Here is a 12,010-nt window from a genome sequence, read left to right on the forward strand (position 1 = left end):
GGTATGCGGTGTCATTCGCCTGCTTGGGCGGGAGTGTGTGAACCTCGCCGTCACACACACACTCTGGTCCCACAGACGCCTGTCGATGTCCCTCTGCGCCCCACATTAACTCCTTCCTGCCCAGAGTGTTGTCATCACACCGTGCAACGCATTAGGGATGGTTTTGCCACAGAGGCAATGATGCAATACTATCAATGCATTTGGGCCACGGTACAATGTTGTTGTGATTGGATTCTGTGATGCACAGCGTTTTATCTCATATGTTGCGTTCGGTGTACTGACAGTCTCTACTGACATCTTGGCGCCGTAAACTTCCGTTCCAATGAACACACTGAGGCAGGAGCAGAGCTAGGTTGTGTGTTTGTGTCCTCTCGTGAAGTTTATAATGTTCTTAGAGTAGACATAGTAAGTACCAAAATAAAATAACAATTCTGATCATAAGAACATGATATGCACTTCTATGGCATATTATTTGCACAAATAAGATTGTGGTAGGCAAATAATCTAGCCCACCGCTGCATCTTGTGAACTTGGATGGATTCTCAGTGATGCTGTGTGTACATTTCTCCCCCATTTGTGTGAATTTGGATGGATTCTCAGTGATGCTGTGTGTACATTTATCCCCCGTTTGTGTGGCTCAGCCCTGCAGCCACGGTCAGGCTTCTAACATCAGAAAGCGTCTATATACCTACAGTAACATGATGTAGGAGTGATGAACGCGATGAGCAAATGGCTTGTAACTTCGGTCATTAGGACTGCAAGACATGCTGGCGCCTGCTTATTGCAACCCTTGACCCAGATGCAGGTCAGATGATCCACTGAGGATGAGTTAGTATCAGGTGTATTATAGATGCGCTGTGTCAAGGTCCGTTATGTCTGGAGTGATCTCCGAAAACCCCTGGGTCAGGGTTGAGGCATAGATCATTGGCCGTCAGTATTTCAACCAAGACATCAGGATCATATTTCACATGAGCTAAGACGAGGTGATGCTCTTGAAGTAGCGTTTCATACCCTTTGGGTTTATAATTTTATTTAAATCTTACGGTTTGCCTAATGATCCATATTTTATAAGATGATGAAGATATGGTCAATATGTCTGCCACTATTCTTCTCCCGTCACAGGAAAAGATGTGGACAAGATAATTGTTAATACCCAGCCTGTAGGTTGATATTCAAATCAGCTCTGCATTGAGTCTAAGAGGAACAATGCAACTTGAGTGAAGTTTCCCTGTTGTGGAGACGTTCTGTAACTGAGGTTACTGAATGTTATTGAAATGCTAGGATATGGCCCGCCAGTTGAATGTCTCTCTTGGGTTTACCGCCTGTATGCACTTCCTGTTTTTATCATTTATGTAAACAAACCCATGGAGTGTGCTGAAGGTCATTGTTTATTCTACCAGAGGGACCTTCAGGTAGATATTCAGTGGCCTTAAACAGCCCCTAGCTCCATTAGCTGTGTTAGCTGAGGTCTCTCCATGTGTAATAGTTCCGTGGCTTGGTCCTCTGATGCCTAAACTCACTGATCCATCTCCATAGCCTTGCTATTTAATGCCTTTCAGTGATCCCTTCTAGTACATTGCAGGTTATTGCCTTGTATGTCAATAATTTTATGGCACTCCCCGCTACGCCCACACACGCGCACACGCGCACACACACACACACACACACACACACACACACACACACACACACACACACACACACACACACACACACACACACACGCACACAGACACGCACACACACACACATACACGGGGTGACAGCCCTACTCTGTCACCATGGCCTTATCCGGTGCCCCCTGAGGGGAGGAAGCGTCACCCCCCCGCCGCCTGCATGGGCTTGATTTGGGCTCGTGTTGTGAAACATGACCCTCCAATAATGTGAGCGGAGATGCGCTCGGGTGTTGGGTGTGGACAGTACAGTAATGTGCCCTACTTTACCGGAACCCACAAGGGCTCTCAGTTGTTGCTACAGGACACACACACACACACACACACACACACACACACACACACACACACACACACACACACACACACACACACATACACACACACACCCACTGATATTCTTCACTGTTATATTCTCTCTTTTCCTGGAACCACACCACAGGATTCCCAATTATATGTTGAAAACTCCCACTCACAACATTGCCAGTCTCATCACCATTGTGTGGCGATCATTGTAATTATTCTACTTCTTAAGAGTTTTCTTTTAATTTCCCTCACTTTCTCACGGCCGAGTGTACCCCACACACCAAGCCAACCATAACTGTAGGGTAGCAGCACCTCTAAATATGACAAGAATGGCTTTTTCCATAGTCATTTTGATCTGATCAAGACTCTCCTGTTTGCGTGACATGCATGATGATGAGAGCCTCTGTAGAGACATCATTCTGTTACTACCATCCTACCTTGAGCAAGGCACCTAACCCCTCACTGCTCCCCTTGAGCAAGGCACCTAACCCCTCACTGCTCCCCTTGAGCAAGGCACCTAACCCCTCACTGCTCCCCTTGAGCAAGGCACCTAACCCCTCACTGCTCCCCTTGAGCAAGGCACCTAACCCCTCACTGCTCCCCTTGAGCAAGGCGCCTAACCCAGCGCCGCCATTGTAGCAGGCAGCTCACTGCGCTGGGATTAGTGTGTGCTTCACCTCACTGTGTGTTCACTGTGTGCTGTTTGTGTTTCACTAATTCACCGATTGGGTTAAATGCAGAGACCAAATTTCCCTCACGGGATCAAAAAAGTATATATACTTATACTTATACTTATACTTATACCTTGTGCCAATGTCACTGAACATGTCAGTCAAGTACAGTACAGGCCAAAAGTTTGGACACACCTTCTCATTTCAAAGCGTTTTCTTTATTTTAATGACTGTTTACATTGTGGATTCTCACTGAAGGCATCAAAACTATGAATGAATGCAAAGTTATTTGGCCCACAGATGAATATTTGTCAAGTTATGGCTTGCTGAATATGGTATTAAATAAAAAAAATAGCAACTTTGAAGAAACTAGAATAAAAGACATGTTTTCAGTTTTTTCACACTTTTTTGTTAAGTACATAATTCCACATGTGTTCATTGATAGTTTTGATGAATCTACAATGTAAATAGTCGTGAAAATAAAGGAAACGCATTGAGAAGGTGTGTCCAAACTGGCCTGGCCTGCACTGAACATTCAACCTTCATTTAGCCCTCATGTATATACATGTAGATACATGTAGACATCAGGTCACAAGAGGGCTAGTTTCTCCTGTTCCCTCCACTCCTGGACAGAGCCAGGCCCACAGAGCAGCTGAGTCAGGCGGCTGGTTTCTGGAGCACAGTGGGGCAGCCTGGATCGTCTCGGTGGCAGGCGGGCCTCTAACGACGTGGTGGTGGTGGTGGAGGATGTCTTCATCACGCACAAGGTTGATGATGACGAGGGAGAGAGAGTGTGGTGTGCTAAATCTATCCAGCTCAAGGGGGAAACTGAGGAACCTAACTCCCACTAAGCATCTGTTAAAGACATCCAAAAGGGTGTGTGTCTGTCGGTGTGTGTATGTGTGTGTGTGTGTGTGTGTGTGTGTCTGTGTGTGTGTGTGTGTGTGTGTCTGTGTGTGTGTGTCTGTGGTCTGTGTGTGTGTGTGTGTGTGTGTGTGTGTGTGTGTGTGTGTGTGTGTGTCTGTGTGTGTCTGTGTCTGTGTCTGTGTCTGTGTCTGTGTCTGTGTGTGTGTGTGTGTGTGTGTTTTATGTTTGAGAAAGAAAACGTGAGTGAGTGATTGTGATTGTGCTTGTCTGTCTGTATTTATTTCTATGGAGTGAAAGTAATGAATACATCAAGCTTGTGTGTGTGTGCGTGTGTGTGTGTTTGAGAGAATGTGTGTGCAGCAGTGTGAGTGAATATATCTTCTTTGTGAGTGTGTTTGGCAGCCTGATCTTGCATGCTGGTGTGTGTATAAAAGTGTGTGAGTAACAGTGTACTCATTGAGGTGACTTTGCTCTATTTATACAGACTAATGCTGTTTTTGATCTACCTCCCAAGAAGGGAATAAAAGCGGAACAGGCTGGGCATCCGTGTGTGTGTGTGTGTGTGTGTGTGTGTGTGTGTGTGTGTGTGTGTGTGTGTGCCGCTCTTGGCAGTGAGTAATACTCCTGTTGTTAGGTCCACGTGTCTTCACGTTGCCATCGCAGCACCTGTGACTCATACAGGAAGCGCTCTGTCCTGCTGCAGGGGTGTGTGTGTGTGTGTGTGTGTGTGTGTGTGTGTGTGTGTGTGTGTGTGTGTGAGAGTGTGTGTGTGTGTGTGTGTGTGTGTGTGTGTGTGTGTGTGTGTGTGTGTGTGTGTGTGTGTGTGTGTGTGTGTGTGTGTGTGTGTGTGTGTGTGTGTGTCAGTGTGAGTGTGAGTGTGAGTGTGAGTGTGAGTGTGAGTGTGTGTGTATGTTCAGTGGATGCCCCAGGTGGTAATACATCTAATTACCTGCTCTGTGTGTTAGCCTTTGTGAGAGATTACGGTATGGCTGTGTGTGTGTGTGTGTATGTAGTATACTTCATGTGACTGCACCTCTGGTGACCTGGTGTCTAGCCTTCAGTATAGCAATAGGTCTGTTCGTAACATGTTGTGTGTAGTTTAGAATGCATGTTTAGTGTGACTTAGCGTGTGTGTGTGTGTGTGTGCGCGTGCGTGGTGTGTGTGTGTGTGTGTGTGTGTGCGTGTGTGGTGTATGTGTGTGTGTGGTGTATGTGTGTGTGTGGTGTGTGTGTGTGTGTGTGTGATTATGGCAGTCCATTCTCCAGGTGGTAACACCTGACTGGCTTGTTGCCTCAGCCTGATATGTGTGATCCATCATTAAGGCTGATCTGGATTACTGGCTTTAGGAGCATATTCACACGCAAGAACACACACACACACACACACACACACACACACACACACACACACACACACACACACTCTTCCTCTCTTTATTCCCTCTTGGTCCTGCTCACACATAAAGCAGTCTGTCCGATTGACGCCGTGATATTTGGCTCATTCATTGTCAAGGCGTCAGGAAGAAACTCACCAAAATGATTGTTTACAAATATTGAGTCTGAAAACTGTTTTGGTTTGACATCTGAGTCAACCTTAGCTCTGAAGTCACTAAGTCAACCATTTTTTAGTGAGAATGGGCTCTTGCCTCTTAATTACTACAGCCTGTCTGCCCAAGTGGCTGTTAGCTGAAAAAGTGTAAACATCTGGACACGCGCGCACACACACACACACACACACACACACACACACACACACACACACACACACACACACACACACACACACACACACACACACACACACACACACACACACACACACACACTCCAGAAGACCTTTCTGAGGTGGGGTCACGACCTCTCTGCATCAGTCAGAGCATGGGCGTCCTCAGCCCTAACCTCTTATCAGTGGTGAGTATCCCCTTTCTCAGCAGATTGAGAGGCTTTAAAAGGAGATCATATGTGCGGATTACTGTGCCCCACATTGCCCTTTATTTTCCCCTACATGGCCAATCCAGATCACTGCCATCACTCAACTCTTGTGGAGTTGACCTTGGCATGGGTCAAGAGCAAGTTGAACTTACCCCTACGTCATGGTCAGTTCTCGGAAGTACACATTTCTCCCTTATCCCAGTAGTATGCGTTTGGGATAAGACCTAGTCGTGCAGGCTGGCTACCATGGCTACATGTTTTGGAGAGTTGGATGTGTGATTCTTGTGTAGATGTGTGTAGAAGGCACATTATCGTGAGTGTAGAAACTGCAGAGATGAAAAGACTCCAGGGTGACGCGAGGCTGATAAGCTTGATTCTGCTGTGTCACAGCACACTAACATCCTGTCCTGTTGCATTAAGCCGCGCTGCGCAGTTGGTCCGCCGTGATGTTATCTCCCGCGCGTTGCCCTCGTGCGGTCCCTCCCATCCCCTCCTGTCCGGCTGCTTTGCTGTGTCATGCCTTTCGGCGGAGCCGTCCCGTCCCGATACAGGGGAATGAGCGCTTATCTGACATGAGCCCAGATGGGCCGAGATGAGATTAGCGCAGAAGTGATTGAGTTAGAGGCAGCAGGCCTCTGTGCGCTACACAGCCGCGACGGGCAGGCCGGCAGCCTCCGAGTCCGAGCCACCGCCCAGCACTGCTGCTGACCTCCTCACAAAACACCTGGACCAGCCACTACAGGGATAAATAGGCTAGCTGAGGTCTGGGCTATTATGGGATGAACGTCAAGAAACAGTACGCTGAGTGGCGTTACACTGATTTCCAACACATGCAAGAGCAAGATGATGAGCAGTGCTGTTGAAGGGACAGTAGTGATGGCCTCTGCCTGGTCCTGGTGTAGGTGGCGAGATGCACTGGTTTCTAAGAGAGCACTCCTGCCTATTTAAAAGAATGGAGGGTTAAAGTGTTGTTGCAGGGTTGACACACAGCAAGATTGCCAGCACCAAAAACAAGCAATGCACCGTGTGCCTGTGTCATCATTTGCTGATTCCATGCAGTCCCCATCTCTTTCCAGAGGCGCTTTTCAAAGCCTCCTCTCTCTCCTGAGGCTTCTGTGTTGCTTTGGGTCTAGCAAACGCTCCATCTGTCAGACAGCAGTCACAGCCACCTCAGATGATGCTCGGTCCCTGTCTGCGGCTTCATCTCCACACTTCATTCCTTTCATTTCCTATCTGTCTCTCTGCCTGTCTGTCTGTCATCTCTCCCTCGCTTGGCTTTATTCTCTCTTTTCATCTTTCCTCCATGAGCAGGCAGCCTATTTCACATTCATCATTATCGTCATTATCATCGTTCCAGATTGCTCTGGGGACGAGCGTGTTTGGGAAAGCACAGTGCAGTGCATTACGCTTTGATTACAAATGGTTATGGTTAATAATGTCTATATTTCCATCTCTCTCTCTCTGCAGAGTAAGGAGATAGCATTTCAGCTGCAGGAGGATCTGATGAAGGTGCTGAACGAGCTCTACACAGTGAGTGACAGTATTTTATTTTCATACTTCTCCCTCTCTCTCTTTCTCTCTCTCTCTCTCTCTCCCTCTCTCACTCTCTCTCCCTCTCTCCCTCTCTCTCTCCATCTCTCCCTGTGCCCTTCTCTGAAGGTCTTCTCCATCTCTTGTCTGAATCTGCTGCATTTAGCCCCAGATGTTGGTTCCTACTCTCTCCCTGCTTGGAGCCAACATCTGCTCTTTTGGAACAGCTTGTTCCTTACAGGGCCGTTCTCCTCACTCCTTCCTTGACGTAGCAGTATATTTGTGCCTCCAAATGTTTTAGCAATGTGGGAAAGGATCTGTCGTTATATGTCTCTGTGGGTTCTCTCAAAGGGACCAAAACCAATCTGTGTTCTAGGCTTCAGCGTCACGCAGCAGTAAGCACTAGTGCTCTTTGTTCAGTCAGCTGTCTGGGCTGGCAGTGGGAGTGGCAGTGGAGAGTTACTAATCACAGATCGATCACGCTTTACAAACCCGACCTTCACACCCACTGGAAACACAATACGAGCCAGGGCTGGTGGTGCAATTACTCCTGCCATAGCTGTTTGAATGGCCCACGGACCTGCATGGTGTCAGAGTTAGCCTCGTCTCCTGCTATATGCTAGCTCATGATGTGCTAGATTATGTAGAGTAGATAATCATTAGTTATGATTAGTTCTATTATCTTCTATTTTTCTATTTTGTCAGCACAATACAGTTGGCTGGCTTAATTTCCTCACGACTATATTTATTTTTTTTTGTTACGTTTTTTGTACGTTTTTATTGCTGACTCAGATAATAGTCATAGTGAGGCATAGTGACTAATATCAACATCAGAGTCTGATAATGAAAGGCTCTGACTCACACACACACACACACACACACACACACACACACAAAGAGGAAATGATACTCTGAACTACTTCCAGTGACCTTCGCTAGAGGTCAGCAGCGGAAAGCAGGCACCTTCGTCGAGGAACTTTGCGTTCTGTTTCTTATCACCAGCAACAGCAAACAATTCTTAGTCCACTTCCTGTTCCCTCGCCAGACTAGCAGGCAGCTCATGGTCAACCTCACAGACTAAACCAGCGTTGTTTACCAGCTCCGGTAGACACAACATCGGCTGCGTCTGTCTCTCCAACCCTCCAGAGGGCCAACAGTGATCCGTATGGGACTGTTTCCTCATGTCGTTCTGCCTCATCTTCAAATAAAACCTTTTAATTGGTGTTCTGAACTCCCAAAGCTCTTTTCTGCCAGTGGTGATGTGCTCACGTGACTCACTCTGGCGATGCTTTAGCAGAGGGCACAGAATACTTCTTTTTGGCTTGCACAGTAATTGCTAAGACTAGAGGAAATGGTTCACATCACAGTAATATCTTTGTTGTTTGTTTTGCTTTGGTTTAGTGTTGGTGACACAGGAATTTTGACATGTCAGAAGGGGGCCTGTTGTGCTAAACACAAAGACGCAGGCACAAACGTCCTGTGCTTCCTGCCGTCTGACCTGGTGTACCCTGCGCGGAGAGGGGGACGCTGGACAGTGGGGCCCGTTGCAACAGAACGCAGTGCCATCGCGGTCGGAGGCCCGCCGCCAGCCAAAATAACAGGCCTGGTGCGATGCTAAATTCTGTCCTTCTAAAACGAGCAGAAACACAAACAGTGCCACGCCAGCTTCCCGACCGAGCGAGAGGGAAGGCTACAGCCCCCCCCCCCCCCCCCACCCCCCCGCTTCTGACCAGGCCAGCCCAGTGGCTTCCCTAGTTATCCTCCCCCGAACTGGCCAAGCACAAGCGCCGCGTCACCACACACCAGGCCCAAGGACCAGTGACCAGTGCTCGGAGCAGTGCAGCGCGTCACCACACACCAGGCCCAAGGACCAGTGACCAGTGCTCGGAGCGGTGCAGCCAGGCCACTCCCTCCCCCTGTGTTTACTTTGGAGGACAACAGCAGGAGTATTGCTGGGGCTTGCTGGGTGTTTTCCCCTTCCCTTAAAGACCGTTTGAGGTTTGTGTCATGGCGTACTGTAAGAAGACAGGCAGGCGGTCCGCTCCTGGTTTCCACTCCTGGGTCGGTCACCTCAGATGGCCTCTAACTGCCTCTGACAGACGGCCCAGTTTAGCTCAGCTTAACCCCAGCCCTGCCCAGCCCAAGCCTCTCTCTTTGGCCTGCCCGGCTCTGTCCATTACTGTCCACAAAGCTGGGGCTTAGAGGGACGGTCCACAATTCTGGCAACAATTCTTGTTGATATTTGAGCTCAGCAGCCAAACAAATTATACGGTGTCCTTCCCTGCTCCCGATGCAAGGTGTTGATTGGCTGGAATTGTTTACGGTTCGGTCTGAGACACAAAATGGACAACAATAAGAATGTGAGGACTTCACAGGACTGGGGAAGACTCATTGAATTTGCCAAAAAAGTGCATTGGATTAGATTCACTCCCTGCACTTTTATAGGGACACCAAATCCTGAATTAGCTTCATATATCTAAAACCTGAATTGGACAAACTCGAGGGAGATGGGGATTTTTTTGAGCATTCTCACTCCATGCTGTCATACTTGGGGTTTCTGGGAGTCGTCACATAAAGACATCTTGATGGTTTCAAGTGGGACATAAGACCTGAAAGTAACCATAGTAAGCTTGGAGGAGTCGACATAAGACCTAAAAGTAACATTAGTAAGCTTGGAGGAGTCGACATAAGACCTGAAAGTAACCATAGTAAGCTTGGAGGAGTCGACATAAGACCTGAAAGTAACCATAGTAAGCTTGGAAGAGTCGCAGACAGAGCCGAGGCAAAACTGTGCAGCCTAAAACAAAGTAGACTTGATAGCTATGACATTGTTTAGGCGTTCAAATTCAGTCTCTTAATACTGTTTTTCCAAATGATCCCATGCTCAGCCTTCTGGCTCTGAGAACTCCTAACATGAAGCTGACCCTGTGGATAGGACTGCATGATGTGCCCAGAAGTACCAGGAGAACAGCACCCTGGTTTAACACCTCCAGTGGCTCAGAGTGGTGGGGACCACAAACAAATGTGAACAGAATTTAAAAAAAATTATTTCATTGGAGAGTACAGCGAGCTGGCCTTGGAGTATGCAAGGTCGAGGAACAGAATGACTGCTTTTCAGTGTATAGCCAGGCTATGTCTGGGCAGATGTGTTGCTTTTGAAAGATTTTTGTTGATTTGAGCCCTTATGGCACCTGTCAACTGCTGAAAAAGGCCACAAAGTTGATGGCTGGATAAGCGTTCAGAGAAGAACCTCTCAAGCGAGGACACACTCTTCGCCTGGTGGTTTGTTTGTTTGTGGATGTTTACATCCCCGTCCTCTCTCCTTTTGAACGCCCTTCGTCTTCTGACATCTTTCTGCCATCTGGACGCTTTCAGTCCGTCTCTTACCTTAGAGGGAGAAAAGGACTTCATAGATGTGTGTGTTGTGTGTGTGTGTGTGTGTGTGTGTGTGTGTGTGTGTGTGTGTGTGTGTGTGTGTCTGTGTCTTAGTCATCCTAGCTGTATTGTACTTCCTGTCCCTTCTGCTCATGGCGTGTGCGGGTGGATTTCCTGGAAAAGCTGTGCAGTGATTTAGTTGTGGAGAGAACGTCCTCCTATTCTCCTCCCCCGACCCCAATGCATTAGACTCCATCTCTTGTGTAGTTTTACATTCCTGTCAAAGAGCAGTGATCAAATCAGAGCAAGCCTCTTGATACCTGCTCTCTTTCTGTCTCTCTCTCTCTCACACACTCACACACACACACACACACACACACACACACACACACACACACACACACACACACACACGCGCGCGTTGGGATGCGAGGGATCGTGAGTAAAGGCTGTGAGTGACTCAGCGAAGGGAAGTGGTCGTTATCTTGGTGCTGCTGGAGCGTAGCGCTAATGTGTGTGTCTCTCTGCAGGAGGCCATAGAGTGCTCTGTGTGTGTGTGTGTGTGTGTGTGTGTCTGCAGGGGGGGCATCTCATTCAGATGAAGTGAAACATGAGGCCCCCCTCCAGCCTAGTCCCACGGCCCCATGTTTCTCCCCCTCCAGCTGGTAATGAGACAGACAGACAGACAGCAGGATTCTTAATGAGGAATGCATGCAATAGAGTATAAGGGCAGCGGACACAGTAGAATTATATAGTATAGTACTTCATTTGGAGTTGGACTTATCTGTGTGTGTGTGATAGTGTGTGAGATAGATGGAGAGAGAGAGAGAGAGAGAGAATTCCTGTAGAGAGAGAGAGAGAGAGAATTCCTGGAAAGGCATCCTCTTGGTTCTGAGGTGTCGTGTATCTGCTGTGAGGAGACTGAAGCACTGGGGGAGTGAGTGAGGACCACCATCTGTCAGCACCTTACATTCCAAGAGGTGGGGTCAGGAAGTGTGTGGGAGTGGGGGCAAGAATAAGAGGTGTCAGGGCTATCAGGGCGGGGTGTGTGTGTGTGTGTGTGTGTGGGGGGGGGGGGGGGGGGGTATATATCACTCATCCCCTGGTTTCCCATTAGACTGCTGTCCTGTGACCCTGGTGACCCCTGTGGGCATTCATGGAAAAATCCTTATTGCCGATCGGGAATATGGGACTCGGATTCCAGGCAACTGAGGATGACGTTTTCTGAGCAGTCCGCTGAATTGCCCTCTTTATGATTTCCCAAGGTCGCTGAATTGCCCTCTTTATGATTTCCCAAGGTCACTGAGACGCCTGGCCTGTGAAAGAAGCCCTGTGTCTCTCTTTAGCATTTCTCGCCTCCACCCATGGCCTCGCCTCTACCACTCGGTCTTCCATTCTTCCTTGTCTTCATCTCCGTCACATTCTCTCCCTCTCTCTCTCTCTCTCTCTCTCTCTCTCTCTTTCTGCTCCCTCCTTTCCAGTGTTATTCCTTCTTAATTGCCCCCTGTCCTGCTGCCCTTGCATAGTGCATGTAGAAGGGTAGGATTGATTTTTGTGAGGTATGGACTAAGATGAAAGCTTTTCTGATGACCTTTATGAATGGCCTGTGTGACCATTAACATTTGCCCTTTCACCTCGGCTCTCCCCCAGGGCTTA

The 12,010-nt window shown here is 48.2% G+C and overlaps 1 protein-coding gene across 1 annotated transcript in view; it reads left to right on the forward strand.

Moving 5' to 3' along the window:
* srgap1a (SLIT-ROBO Rho GTPase activating protein 1a) overlaps window positions 1-12,010 on the forward strand; it is a 116,615-nt gene that overhangs the window by 52,154 nt on the left and 52,451 nt on the right. The window contains exon 4 of the mRNA XM_076299220.1: window positions 6,917-6,979. Within this exon, the coding sequence (XP_076155335.1) occupies window positions 6,917-6,979 (63 nt within the window). The remainder of the gene's footprint in view (window positions 1-6,916; window positions 6,980-12,010) is intronic.

The sequence above is a fragment of the Alosa pseudoharengus genome, unplaced genomic scaffold (genome assembly GCF_046254945.1).
Source record: "Alosa pseudoharengus isolate Yale_2024_CS ecotype anadromous, Long Island Sound unplaced genomic scaffold, YU_APseudo_1.1 YU_APseudo_1.1_scf_10, whole genome shotgun sequence".
In the NCBI taxonomy this organism is placed as follows: domain Eukaryota; kingdom Metazoa; phylum Chordata; class Actinopteri; order Clupeiformes; family Clupeidae; genus Alosa; species Alosa pseudoharengus.